The sequence below is a fragment of the Oncorhynchus mykiss genome, chromosome 8 (assembly GCF_013265735.2).
Source record: "Oncorhynchus mykiss isolate Arlee chromosome 8, USDA_OmykA_1.1, whole genome shotgun sequence".
In the NCBI taxonomy this organism is placed as follows: Eukaryota; Metazoa; Chordata; class Actinopteri; order Salmoniformes; family Salmonidae; genus Oncorhynchus; species Oncorhynchus mykiss.
In genome coordinates this window covers 47,411,624-47,426,810 of record NC_048572.1, presented here as the reverse complement: position 1 = coordinate 47,426,810, position 15,187 = coordinate 47,411,624, and the positions used below count along the sequence as shown (strand labels likewise).

At 39.4% G+C, this 15,187-nt stretch overlaps 1 protein-coding gene across 7 annotated transcripts in view; it reads left to right on the top strand.

Moving 5' to 3' along the window:
* LOC110529981 (serine/threonine-protein kinase PRP4 homolog) overlaps window positions 1-15,187 on the top strand; it is a 42,160-nt gene that overhangs the window by 13,132 nt on the left and 13,841 nt on the right. For 6 of the 7 annotated variants that reach the window (XR_005052887.1, XR_005052884.1, XR_005052886.1 and 3 more), the window contains exons 7-10: window positions 3,026-3,099; window positions 4,473-4,582; window positions 4,821-4,968; window positions 5,609-5,746. Coding sequence is in view for 2 of the 7 variants with exons in the window: in XM_021612696.2 (XP_021468371.2) it covers window positions 3,026-3,099; window positions 4,473-4,582; window positions 4,821-4,968; window positions 5,609-5,746 (470 nt within the window). In the remaining 5 variants the exon portion in view is untranslated. The remainder of the gene's footprint in view (window positions 1-3,025; window positions 3,100-4,472; window positions 4,583-4,820; window positions 4,969-5,608; window positions 5,747-15,187) is intronic. The other variant, XM_021612697.2, reaches the window with a different exon arrangement.

Genomic DNA, 15,187 nt, shown 5'->3' with positions numbered 1-15,187 from the left:
GACTGATTGTTGTCCTATGGACAGAGTCTCCCATCTCAGCTGTAGATCTCTGCAGTTCATCCAGAGTGATCATGGGCCTCTTGGCTGCATCTCTGATCAGTCTTCTCCTTGTATGAGCTGAATGTTTAGAGGGACGGCCAGGTGTTGGTAGATTTGCAGTGGTCTGATACTCCTTCCATTTCAATATTATCGCTTGCACAGTGCTCCTTGGGATGTTTAAAGCTTGGGAAATCTTTTTGTATCCAAATCCGGCTTTAAACTTCTTCACAACAGTATCTCGGACCTGCCTGGTGTGTTCCTTGTTCTTCATGATGCTCTCTGCGCTTTTAACGGACCTCTGAGACTATCACAGTGCAGGTGCATATAAAAGGAGACTTGATTACACACAGGTGGATTGTATTTATCATCATTAGTCATTTAGGTCAACATTGGATCATTCAGAGATCCTCACTGAACTTCTGGAGAGAGTTTGCTGCACTGAAAGTAAAGGGGCTGAATAATTTTGCACGCCCAATTTTTAAGTTTTTGATTTGTTAAAAAAGTTTGAAATATCCAATAAATGTCGTTCCACTTCATGATTGTGTCCCACTTGTTGTTGATTCTTCACAAAAAAAATACAGTTTTATATCTTTATGTTTGAAGCCTGAACTGTGGCAAAAGGTCGCAAAGTTCAAGGGGGCCGAATACTTTCGCAAGGCACTGTATTGAAAGTATTTGACATATGCATTTGACGCAGGTGCGTGTGCGTGTTTTTTTCATGCTGATAGAAGCTCATGCTGGTACATGAATCAGTAGTGGGGATAGAAACTAGAGAGCGACCGATTAATCGGAATGTCCAATTAATTAGGGGCCGACTTCAAGTTTTCATAACAATCGGTAATCAGCATTTTTGGACACCGATTATGGCCGATTACATGTTATGCGAGTGCAGCAAGGATCCAAGGTAAGGTGCTAGCTAGCATTAAACTTATCTTATAAAAAACAATCAATCTTAACATAATCACTAGTTAACTACATATGGTTGATGATATTACTAGCTTATCTAGCTTGTCCTGCGTTGCATATGATCGATGTGGTGCCCGTTAATTTATCATTGAATCACAGCCTACTTCGCCAAACGGGTGATTTAACAAGTGCATTCGCTAAAAAAGCACTATTGTTGCACCAATGTGTACCTAACCATAAACATCAACGCCTTTCTTAAAATCAATACACAGAAGTATATTTTTTTAAACCTGCATATTTAGTTAAAAGAAATTTATGTTAGCAGGCAATATTAAACTAGGGAAATTGTGTCACCTCTCTTGTGTTCGTTGCACGCAGAGTCACGGTATATGCAACAGTTTGGGCCGCCTGGCTCGTTGCGAACTAATTTTCCAGAATTTTACGTAATTATGACATAACATTGAAGGTTGTGCAATGTAACAGCAATATTTTGACTTATGGATGCCACCCGTTAGATAAAATACGGAACGGTTTCGTATTTCACTGAAAGAATAAACATTTTTTTTTCTCGAAATGATAGGTTCCGGATTTGACCATATTAATGACCTAAGGCTCGTATTTCTGTGTGTTATTATATTATAATTAAGTTTATGATTTACTAGAGCAGTCTGACTGAGCGGTGGTAGGCAGCAGCAGGCTCGTAAGCATTCATTCAAACAGCACTTTACTGTGTTTGCCAGCAGCTCTTCGCAATTCTTCAAGCATTGCGCTGTTTATGACTTCAAGCCTATAAACTCCCGAGATTAGGCTAGCAATACTAAAGTACCTATTAGAACATCCAATAGTCAAAGGTATATGAAATACAAATGGTATAGAGAGAAATAGTCCTATAATAACTACAACCTACTTCTTACCTGGGAATATTGAAGACTCATGTTAAAAGGAACCACCAGCTTTCATATGTTCTCATGTTCTGAGCAAGGAACTTAAACGTTAGCTTTTTTACATGGCACATATTGCACTTTTACTTTCATCTCCAACACTTTGTTTTTGCGTTTATTTAAACCAAATTGAACATGTTTCATTATTTATTTGAGACTTAATTGATTTTATTGATGTATATTATATTAAGTTAAAATAAGTGTTCATTGTTCATTCAATTGTCATTATTACAAATATATATATAAGAATTCATTGTGTAAAATAGGATATGACATAATGAATAATGGACTTTGGAACTACATTTGTAACTCGATCACCATCAAAAGTATTAGTCTGAAGCAATGCAAAATATGACAAATTATGTTTCTATTAGAGGTCGACCTATTATGATTTTTCAAAGCCGATACCGATTATTGGAGGACCAAAAAAGCCGATACCGATTAATCGGACGATTTTTATATATATATATAAACATATAAATGTTTTATATATATATATATATATTTTTTTGTATATATATATATATATATTTATATTATTTATAAAAATATAACTGTTTTATATATATATATATATATATAAAACATTTCTATTTTTATATATAATATAAATATATATATATATATAAAAAAAAATATATATATAAGAAATATATATATATATAAAACATTTCTATTTTTATATATATATATATATTTTTTTATATATATATAAAACATTTATATTTTTATAAATAATATAAATATATATATATATATATATATATATATATATATAAAAATATATATATATATATAAAACATTTATATGTTTATATATATATATAAAAATCGTCCGATTAATCGGTATCGGCTTTTTTGGTCCTCCAATAATCGGTATCGGCTTTGAAAAATCATAATAGGTCGACCTCTAATAGAAACATAATTTGTCATATTTTGCATTGCTTCAGACTAATACTTTTGATGGTGATCGAGTTACAAATGTAGTTCCAAAGTCCATTATTCATTATGTCATATCCTATTTTACACAATGAATTCTTATTTATAAATCAAATGTATGGCCTTTTGACATCAGCAGTATTCACAAAATGCTTTTACAGTTTAACAGTGCTTATAACTGTACTCCCTTTCTTTTTTAGAAGGAACCAACCCGAAAAAAACATCCGCCCCTGATATGTTCACTGAATCGGATGACATGTTCGCCGCCTACGATGTGAGTACTCCTCCTGTTGCTATGATTCCATTCCGATTCTGACCACGAGTCAACTTTTAATTTAAGTTGTCTATGGAATAGGATTCTGGCAGATAGTTGCACAGTGTGGTGTCCGGGTCACCTTTGTATTACTGTCAAAACAAGCTTCTGTCAGTGGTAACTGTAAACTGGGCCACAGCGTTTTCTCTGGTGACATTTCTGTGAGAACTGCTAGTTCGATTTAGAGTCTGGGTTTCACGTAAATCATTAACTGAGGTCAGTGGGGAACTTGCACATTGATCCCAAGTCAGAATACCACCTCAACTGTGTCTGAATAGGTTTTGTATTGCAGCCTGACAGTCAGACCTGGGTTCAACAATTATTACACTGAACAAAATTTAAACGCAAGTGTTAATCCCATGTTTCATTAGCTGAAATAAAAATCCCAGAAATTTTCCATACGCACAAAAAGTTGATTGCTCTCAATTTCTGTGCACAAATTCATTTACATCCCTGTTAGTGAGCATTTCTCGTTTGCCAAGATAATCCATCCACCTGGCTGGTGAGGCATATCAAGAAGCTGATTAAACGGCATGATCATTACAGAGGTGCACCTCGTGCTCGGGACAATAAAAGGCCACTCTAAAATGTGCAGTTTTGTCACACAACATAATGTCACGGATGTCTCAAGTTTTGAGTGAACATGCAATTGGGATGCTGACTACAGGAATGTCCACCAGAGCTGTTGCCAGAGAATTGAATGTTAATTTCTCTAATATAAGCTGCCTCCAACGCCGTTTTAGAGAATTTACGGTACGTCCAACCGGCCTCAACCACAGACCGTGTGTAACCACGCCAGCCCAGGACCTCCACATCTGGTTTCTTCACCTGTGGGATCGTCTGAGGCGGGGTGGGGGGTGGTGCTGAGGACTATTTGTGTCTGTAATAAAGCCCTTTTGTGGGGAAAAACTCATTCTGATTGGCTGGACCTGGCTCTCCAGTGGGTGGGCCTGGCTGCCAAGTGGGTAGGCCTATTGAACTCCAAGGCCCACCCATGGCTGCACTCCCAGCCCAGTCATATGAAATCCATATATTTCCATTAATTGATTAATTTCAATTGACTGATATCCTTTTATGAACTGTGACTCAATAAAAATGTTGAAATTGTTGCATGTTGCATTTATATTTTTGTTCAGTATAGATTATTTTTATTCTATGAGTGTTTGATTAATCCTGCTTATGGCGCCAGATGGACGTGATTTACGCTTTTGGGACTATTAATTTGGTTCCATTGCGCCAGGCAAGCTCAATCAAGCACACTTAATAATAACTTATTACTTGAAAGGATATATTTATTTTTGTTGTTGTTGAAAAAACATTGTTTTTTTACTAAGTGATTTATGGTCACTGCAGAGTGCAAGGCTTCGAGCAGCAGGCATTGGGAAGGACTTTAAGGAGAACCCCAACCTCCGAGACAACTGGACAGACGCAGAGGGATACTACCGTAAGTCTATGTGGCACAAAGTTCCTTCCTTCCTTTGTTCCTACCTTCATTTGTTTGTTAGATTGTTAGTTCATTAATCACTCATAGTGAAGTGTTTTGGTTAGATCTATTCTGTTGTATGTTGATATGTTTGTGCACAATTGTGTATTTTGAATCTACATTATCCGTCAAAATTGTTAGAAGAGAAGGTTCCCTATCCATAACCAGCTAATATATTCTGTCTTTTGATGTTTGACAGGACTAAATATCGGGGAGATACTGGACAAGCGGTACAGCGTGTACGGCTACACGGGCCAGGGGGTGTTCAGCAACGTCATCCGCGCCCGAGACGTGGCCCGCGCCAGCCATGAGGTGGCCATCAAGATAATTCGGAACAACGAGCTCATGTGAGTGTCAGTCTACCAATAATTAGTCCTGGGCCCTGTTCAGCAGCTAAATGGAGGGAAACAGGGGAGATATTACCTGAACTTGCCTGTTGCAAAAAGTTTTGCTCGGTGTGCACCACTGAACACAACTCATCAAACTCATAATGTGAACTTTCCCTCAGCATTATGCCTTTGTTACATGGAAGAAGCTTCTATTTAATATTTTTACAAGGGTAGCCACCTTCCTCCTGGAGGGATGGGTGTGTAGGCTTTTGTTCTAACCAGGCTCTAACACCGGATTCCACTAACCTCTACTTCCTTAGCTGAATCGGGGCTGTCAGAGCAGGGTTGGAACAAAATACTGTGTATTCATTAGTCTGATTTTGCAACGGAAACCGTTTACTCTAAATGGGAAATGTTTTCCAATGAAAATTTTAGTTTCTATTGGACAAATGAATGTATGACCCTCCCAGTTTGGTTCCGTTTGCTTCTGTTTGGTTCCTAGAGTAAATGGTAAATGGTTTCCGTTGCTAAATGTTTTGCAACAGACGAATGGATACTCCCCAGTACACCCAGTAGCTCTCCAGGTGGACCTGTCCTACTGGGACGCTAGTGTGTCCATAACTTGAGACTCATCCCAGTGATCTCTCTGTCCTAACAGGCAGAAGACTGGGCTGAAGGAGCTGGAGTTCCTTAAGAAGCTCAACAATGCTGACCTGGAAGACAAGTTCCACTGTCTGCGGCTCTTCCGACACTTCTACCACAAGCAACACCTCTGTCTGGTCTTCGAGCCTCTCAGGTACACCAACATGTTCACTTGCTCCCCTAGATTGAGTACAGTGTTTCCCCTTTCACTGTATAGGCAGTAGGGCTTACCCCATTTACAGTGCCTTGCGAAAGTATTCGGCCCCCTTGAACTTTGCGACCTTTTGCCACATTTCAGGCTTCAAACATAAAGATATAAAACTGTATTTTTTTGTGAAGAATCAACAACAAGTGGGACACAATCATGAAGTGGAACGACATGTATTGGATATTTCAAACTTTTTAACAAATCAAAAACTGAAAAATTGGGCGTGCAAAATTATTCAGCCCCTTTACTTTCAGTGCAGCAAACTCTCTCCAGAAGTTCAGTGAGGATCTCTGAATGATCCAATGTTGACCTAAATGACTAATGATGATAAATACAATCCACCTGTGTGTAATCAAATCTCCGTATAAATGCACCTGCACTGTGATAGTCTCAGAGGTCCGTTAAAAGCGCAGAGAGCATCATGAAGAACAAGGAACAAACCAGGCAGGTCCGAGATACTGTTGTGAAGAAGTTTAAAGCCGGATTTGGATACAAAAAGATTTCCCAAGCTTTAAACATCCCAAGGAGCACTGTGCAAGCGATAATATTGAAATGGAAGGAGTATCAGACCACTGCAAATCTACCAAGACCTGGCCGTCCCTCTAAACTTTCAGCTCATACAAGGAGAAGACTGATCAGAGATGCAGCCAAGAGGCCCATGATCACTCTGGATGAACTGCAGAGATCTACAGCTGAGGTGGGAGACTCTGTCCATAGGACAACAATCAGTCGTATATTGCACAAATCTGGCCTTTATGGAAGAGTGGCAAGAAGAAAGCCATTTCTTAAAGATATCCATAAAAAGTGTTGTTTAAAGTTTGCCACAAGCCACCTGGGAGACACACCAAACATGTGGGAGAAGGTGCTCTGGTCAGATGAAACCAAAATTGAACTTTTTGGCAACAATGCAAAACGTTATGTTTGGCGTAAAAGCAACACAGCTGAACACACCATCCCCACTGTCAAACATGGTGGTGGCAGCATCATGGTTTGGGCCTGCTTCTCTTCAGCAGGGACAGGGAAGATGGTTAAAATTGATGGGAAGATGGATGGAGCCAAATACAGGACCATTCTAGAAGAAAACCTGATGGAGTCTGCAAAAGACCTGAGACTGGGACGGAGATTTGTCTTCCAACAAGACAATGATCCAAAACATAAAGCAAAATCTACAATGGAATGGTTCAAAAATAAACATATCCAGGTGTTAGAATGGCCAAGTCAAAGTCCAGACCTGAATCCAATTGAGAATCTGTGGAAAGAACTGAAAACTGCTGTTCACAAATGCTCTCCATCCAACCTCACTGAGCTCGAGCTGTTTTGCAAGGAGGAATGGGAAAAACTTTCAGTCTCTCGATGTGCAAAACTGATAGAGACATACCCCAAGCGACTTACAGCTGTAATCGCAGCAAAAGGTGGCGCTACAAAGTATTAACTTCAGGGGGCTGAATAATTTTGCACGCCCAATTTTTCAGTTTTTGATTTGTTAAAAAAGTTTGAAATATCCAATAAATGTCGTTCCACTTCATGATTGTGTCCCACTTGTTGTTGATTCTTCACAAAAAAATACAGTTTTATATATTTATGTTTGAAGCCTGAAATGTGGCAAAAGGTCGCAAAGTTCAAGGGGGCCGAATACTTTCGCAAGGCACTGTAGCTGACTGGTAGATTGTTTGGTCGATTGGCTGTTGGTCGCCCGAGATTTCTTTAGTCGAGCAGTAGCATGGTGTACCTCTATCTGATTCGCGCCTGTCTGAGTGGATTCATCCATTGTAGGGGCCGTGGGGATGGCACAGTCCACTCTAAGACATTTGCTACTCAAATTGTATATGGTTATGTAAGAACAATGGTGCAACACTAATACAAATTATATTGTTTTATAACAAATGCGCTTTTCTCCCCGTCGGATAGCGGTCGCTGTCCTCGGTTCTGAAACGCATCAGTGCGCTGTTGAATTGGCGCCTTTTCCTAGACCATGTTGCTATGTGCATAATAGCAAAGTTAACCAGCATATTGGTGTTGAGAACAATGCGGTAGAGGCAGCAGCAGAGTTAGGAGTTGAGAAAACAGCCCCTGCCTTAATTGTCTAAGAAAAGTGAAGGAATCCCCAACTTAATTGGGTCTGTAATCAATAGCTTAATTGTTAAATGTGCCTGGCTTTATAAATCATCCATATATACTGTATCTACAGAAATAAGATAGATCCTGCTTCTGTTGCCTGTTGGAGTGTTTAATTGCCTACTGATTCCGTTAGCCCCAAGCCTCACGCAACCACAACATGTCGGATAAACAATTTCACAAATGCGTCTGTGTTTAATCTTTGCAACGCTGTAATAAAGGCTTTACACCTTTTTTTGTTTTTTTGTTAGAACAGCCTCTCGGGTATTTATAATTTATTCACACGGTTCCATATTGTCCTGAAAAATAATATAATAGCCTTTGTTTTTCTTGATCCTTATTGTTATTATTACTATTATTGTAATGTCATTAGCATTAGTAGGCATAGTATAACAACCATCGAGCTGTAGGCCTAAGGGCGTCAGCACGCTTCAGTTCGGCTGGCGGCTAGTCAAAGTCAGCTTGGCGGACTGAACACGTGTGCTCGCAAAAAAAGCAGAAATATTACTGTTTTTCCATTTTGAGACAGATTGTGACAGATTAAGAAATTTGTCATAAATTGATGTTTTTGCCGAGGAGATCTTAGATGCACAATTTTACATATAACTAAGATGTTTGGTGCAGTATTTCTAAATGAAAAAATATGCATGAAAATGAATCTTCTCTTGTTGAATGACAACAGACTTTACTGAAGAATCCCTACTGTTGACCAATCACAGACAAAGGGGCGTAGACTTCGGCTATCGGCTTCGGCTACCGACATCGGGTTGCCTGAGAATTTTTTTTGTGTGTCTGAATAACCGAAAAAAAACTTACCAAAGTCCAAAACGAACAAAACACCACAAAAAGAAAGGATGACCAAGGCACTCTTCATATAATTAATTAAAATGCCTTTATTTGTATGGCATGTTAAATAGAAACAAAGTTTTAAAAATCTGACGCGTTTCGGCTGCATGGCCTTCGTCAGGGAGTACAAAGAAATAATACAATGTCCTTTTTTTAACAGCTTTTCCAATTAGCCCTAATTTGAAGAGGGAGTGGTTACAAAATTGATTGGACACACCTAGTAAACAATACTATACACATTAAAAAGTGAAATACTGTAGCAATGTTATCAAAAAATGTAACTCCAAGCTAGAAGTATCAGAACACCTAGAAAGGTAGTTCTATCCTTAAATATGACTGGGAGAAGCGTCAAAGAATAAGAAAGCAATTATATTCCATAGTACACTAGAACACAGCAAATATGAACAACAACAGTCTAAAAATAGCTGACGGCAATTGAGCAAAATGTCTACTAGATGACAGCAAATGGACCCATCACGACCCTACAGGAAGGGTGAGAAATCCATATCTTCATTTAAACCAGGGTACTTAGTGGCCTGTAGTTTGTAAATAAAAAAACTTTCACTTTGGTTTAACTGTTTAAGATGGTCCCCTTTTCTAATTGAGGCCGGAACATGATCAATATCCATAGCTTGTAGGGAGGCAGGGTTGCCATGGTGTAAGGACTTGTAGTGCCTTGCCATGGTGTAGTCTTCATTGCCTACCCGTATGGCGTACTTGTGTTCCACTAAGTGGTCTTGAAGGCGTCTCTTTGTCCGTCCAATGTAGAACACCTTGCACTGTGGACATTCCAATCTATAGATGACATGAGGGATTTTGCAGTTAATGAAATGCTCAACGTAATACTCCATTTTAGAAGCTGTGTCACCAAAATACTTTTTCTGTTCAATATTTCTGCAATGGTTGCATTGGTTACATTTAAAAGAGCCTTTGGGTTTGTGGTCAAGCCAAGTTTTTTCAGAGTCACCCAGAAGATAACTGTGGACTAATTTGTCATTTAGGGTAGGACATCTCTTAAAGCTTATGACTGGTGGCTCAGGAAAGACTTGGTGTAGTAGCGTATCACTTTGGATGATTCCCCAATTATTTTTAATGATTATTTTAATGTTCTCTGCTTCAGTGCTGTATTTTGTAAGAAAATATACTCTCTCCGATGTATCACGAGGCACTCCCCTTCGCAACAAGTTCTCTCTGTCAAGTAATCCAGCCCTTATACCTGCATCTTTGAGGTAGCCCCGTTTCAAGAAGCGATTCTCCAATTCAGCACATTTGACATTGTAGTCTGTTTCCTGATTGCAAATTCTACTGACTCTTTGGAATTGGCCATATGGAATGTTTTATTTAGCCTTTTGGGGTGAAAGCTATCTGCCCTCAGAATGGTATTCCCATCTGTAAGCTTCCTAAAGATTGATGTGTGCAAACAACCTTTGTCATTTTTACTGATGTCGAGTTCCAAAAAATTGTTTGTTGTTATAGTTAGTTTGATGTTGGGGTTAATACTGTTAAGGTATTGGTGGAAGGAAATAAGTTCATCTTCTGAGCCGGACCAAACAAGCAAACATCATCAATATAGCGTCCCCACCATATTATCCGGTCAAAGAAATGGTTATTAGAAGGATCCAAAATGAATTTATTTTCCCATTTACCCAAGTACAAACCAGCGTAGGAAAGGCTGTAGCAAGCTCCCATGGCACATTCTTTGACCTGTTTAAAAATACAGTCCTGAAAGATGAAGATGTTATGATTAAGAGTCCATTCAGTCAGTGAGACAATTAGTTATGTAGGAGGCACCTCAGTTTCAGGCTGGGTACTCAATAAATGGTGCATAGCTGCCAATCCTTGTTCATGTTCAATTGTGGTGTATAGAGACTCCACATCCATGGTGACTAAAAGGGAAGCTGTACCTATATTGTTAAATTCCTTAATTTTATTCAACACATCTGTGGTATCTTGAAGATAGGCTGGGAGTGACGCCAGAAAAGGATTGATAAAGTAATCAATGAACTTACTTTCATAACCACTAATGACTGGTCTGCCTGGGGGGGTTTCAAGATTCTTGTGGACTTTTGGAAGAAGATAAAAAGAAGCCATACACTGACTGCCATTGAAAAGAAATTTGAACTCACTGTCTGAAATGTAGCCATTCTCCTTAGCCTCTGTGAGGATCCCTTTCAATTCAGTTTTTAGGTCCTCTGAAGGGTTGAAGGTAAGCGATTGGTAGAATTCATCATTGTCTAATTGATGGTAGGCTTCTGTCACATATTTGTCTTTACTCCACACTAGAGGTCGACCGATTAATAGGAATGGCCGATTAATTAGGGCCGATTTCAAGTTTTCATAACAATCGGAAGTCGGTATTTTTGGGGAGCCGATTAAAAAATAAATATATTTAAAAAAGTATACCTTTATTTAACTAGGCAGAACACATTCTTATTTTCAATGACGTCATAGGAACGGTGGGTTATCTGCCTCGTTCAGGGGCAGAACAACAGATTTTCACCTTGTCAGCTCGGGGATCCAATCTTGCAACCTTACAGTTAACTAGTCCAACGCAATAACGACCTGCCTCTCTCTCGTTGCACTCCACAAGGAGACTGCCTTTTACGCGAATGCAGTAAGCCAAGGTAAGTTGCTAGCTAGCATTAAACTTATCTTATAAAAAACAATCAATCATAATCACTTGATAACTACACATGTTTGATATTACTAGATATTATCTAGCGTGTCCTGCATTGCATATAATCTGACTGAGCATACAAGTATCTAAGTATCTGACTGAGCGGTGATAGGCAGAAGCAGGCGCGTAAACATTCATTCCAACAGCACTTTTGTGGTTTTGCCAGCAGCTCTCCGTTGTGCGTCAAGCATTGCGCTGTTTATGACTTCAAGCCTATCAACTCCCGAGATGAGGCTGGTGTAACCGAAGTGAAATGGCTAGCTAGTTAGTGCGCGCTAATAGCATTTCAAACGTCACTCGCTCTGAGCCTGTGGTTGTTTACCTTGCTTAGAATGGGTAATGCTGCTTCGAGGGTGGCTGTTGTTGTTGTGATCCTGGTTCGAGCCCAGGGAGGAGCGAGGAGAGGGACGGAAGCTATACTGTTACACTGGCAATACTAAAGTGCCTATAAGAAAATCCAATAGTCAAAGGTTAATGAAATACAAATGGTATAGAGAGAAATAGTCCTATAATTCCAATAATAACTACAACCTAAAACTTCTTACCTGGGAATATTGAAGACTCATGTTAAAAGGAACCACCAGCTTTCATATGTTCTCATGTTCTGAGCAAGGAACTTAAACGTTAGCTTTCTTTCATAGCACATATTGCACTTTTACTTTCTTCTCCAACACTTTGTGTTTCATTATTTATTTGAGGCTAAATTGAATTTATTGATGTATTATATTAAGTTAAAATAATTGTTCATTCAGTATTGTTGTAATTGTCATTATTACAAATAAAAAATATTTAAAAATCAGCCGATTAATCGGTATCTGCTTTTTTGGTCCTCCAATAATCGGTCTCGGCGTTAAAAATCATAATCGGTCGACCTCTACTCCACACTACTGTTGCGCCACCTTTGTCTGCTTTTTAACCACAATCTGTTAATTTTTGGACAATGATTGAACTGCATCCCTCTCTGTCTTCGAAATATTATCTTGTGTTTGGTTGGAGTAAATTTTACCCTTAAACAGATTCTCCACATGAAAATTCACCTTTTTGGCAAATGTATTTAGTGTGGCATTCTGGACGATGGGACAAAAGGTGGACTTGGGCTTACAAGGTGTTTTGAGGGCAAAGAAACTGCCTGACCTGAGACACTGGTGTCTGTAGTTGGAGAGATGTTTTGCTTGTACCAGGCCTTCAGATGTAGATTCCCGTAGAAACTAAATAGGTCAATCGTTGTATTCCATTTATTAGTTGAGTATGTGGGGGGGGGGGGGGGGCAAAGGACAGTCCTTTAGACAAGACCCTTATGCAATCATCAGAAAGGGGTTCTCCAGAAATGTTGATCACAGCCTTGTTCTGGTCCTGCTCCGTGTGGTTGGATAGTCTTGATTTCTTCCTCCCCCTCCGTGTTGGCCTCTTCCGCGTCCTCTCCTTGTCTTGTTGAGGATCCTGCGTGACTCCTCTTCCCGATCTAAAAAATCTTGGGAGGAGCTGGCCTCTGAGTGTCTGGGGTGATCCTCATTGTCACTGCTCGTAAAGTTGAAAAATAAAGATCTACTCTTCCTCCTCTGCGGATGTGATTCTGAATTCTTGCTCATTGGTTTTCTCCAGGTAAAGACCTTGCCATCTCTATAGTCTACTTCACAAATTGTTGTCATTTATATGTGCAAAACTCTTTCGGCTTGGAAGTATGCGGACATCTTAAGAGCGCATCCTATTTAGTCTTAAAACTGTAGCTTACTTAGGCCTATATTTCAATACTTATATAGGCTACTGTATTCATTCATTCATTTCATCACACAGCAGACGAGTCATTCATGATTTGAAATGCAATCAAGCATTTAGTTTTAAAATAAAATAATGCAAACCTTGAATAATTTGCGTAGAAAATAAATAAACAGTTCCATTTCGGAAATTGCATTCACAAAATAATCTTTGCTGTAATAAAGGCTTACTGTTTACATTGTTCCAAACGGTCAGAGAAATGATATTGTAATCTAACAACACCTGTTTTGCACACATAATATGCATGCAGCATTTGCTCCTTACCTTTTTATTGATTTTCCACATCTCGTCAAATTTATTCCACACATCTGACTTCCCCATTATCTCCTGAGCAACCAGCAAAGTCTAGTTTGTCACGCCCTCTGCATCCATTTTGCATGCATACATGTCACGTAAAGAAAGCAAGGGTTGAGGGAATAGGGAATGATTTCCCTAAACAAATTAAGGATTTCGGTAACAGAACTTTTCAGTCAGAAATGGCTGTAATTATGTTTTGACTTCAGCAACACAGACAGCGCGATAAACACTGTTGATGTTCTGTGGTGGTCACTGCGTTGAGAGACAATGGGTGCTAGTCACTCGCTGTACATTTTTTTTAACACACTTCAGCAATTCTATGCCCGGCACAATCAAATCAATTGTGATTGGACTCCCTCAAGTCATTTATGTGTCTTAATTATTTCATCAAACACTGCACTCCAAGCATCAGACAAGCTTAGTGCATATAGTTGATTTGATTAAAATACATAGGATGTGTCTATACAGTGCATTCGGAAAGTATTCAGACCCCTTCGCTTTTTCCACATTTTGTTTTGTTACAGCCTTATTCTAAAATCAAAAAAAAAAAATGTAAATCATCAATCTACACCAGGCCTGGGCAACTCCAGTCCTCAGGGACCTGAGTGGTGTCACACTTTTGCCCCAGCTAACACACCTGATTCCAATAATCTACTCATGATCTTCAGTTAAAAATGCAATAAGTTTAAATCAGGTGTGTTTGCTAGGGATGGGGGAAAAATGTGACACCAGTCAGGTGGACTGGAATTGCCCAGACCTGATCTACACATTACTCCATAATGACAAAGGGAAAACAGTTTATGGAAATTTCATAAATACCTTATTTACATAATTATTCAGGCCCTTTGCTATGAGACTTGAAATTGAGCTCAGGTGCATCCTGTCTCCATTGATCATCCTTGAAATGTTTCTACAATTTGATTGGAGTCCCCCTGTGGTAAATCCAATTCATTGGATATGATTTGGAAAGGCACACACCTGTCTATAGAAGGTCCCACAGTTGACAGTGCATATCAGAGCAAAAACCAAGCCATGAGGTCAAAGGAATTTTCCGTAGAGCTCCGAGACATGATTGTGTCGAGGCACCACCAAAACTATTCTTAGAGCTGGCCACCTGGCCAAACTGAGCAATCGGGGGGAGAAGGGCCTTGGTCAGGGAGGTGACCAAGATGGCGCTGACAGAGGGGGTCGCCTCGCTTCTAGTCCAGAGGAAACAATGCCGAATTGTGTATTTGTGTATTATGTATTATTTCTTACATTGTTTGCCCAGAAAATCTTAAGTGTTATTACATACACTTAAGGGAGAACTATTGGATATCAGCGCGACCGGCAATTTAGCAACATTACGACCAGGAATAAGACTTTCCCGAAGCGGATCCTTTGTTTGCACCACCATCCAGGGCATTTGATCTGATTCCAGAGGCTGACCCAAAACGTCGCCACAGAAGAGAGAGACGAAGCGGCCTTCTGGTCAGACTTCGGAGGCGTACACACCACCCACCGCTTCCGAGTTTATTACTCGCCTATGGAATTGTAATATACTCTGTTTAATGGAAACATGGCTCTCTCAGGATATGTTGTCGGAGTCGGTACAGCCACCGGGATTCTTTATGCGTCGCACCAACAGAAATAAACATCTCTCTGGGAAAAAGGGCGGGGTGTATACTTCATGATTA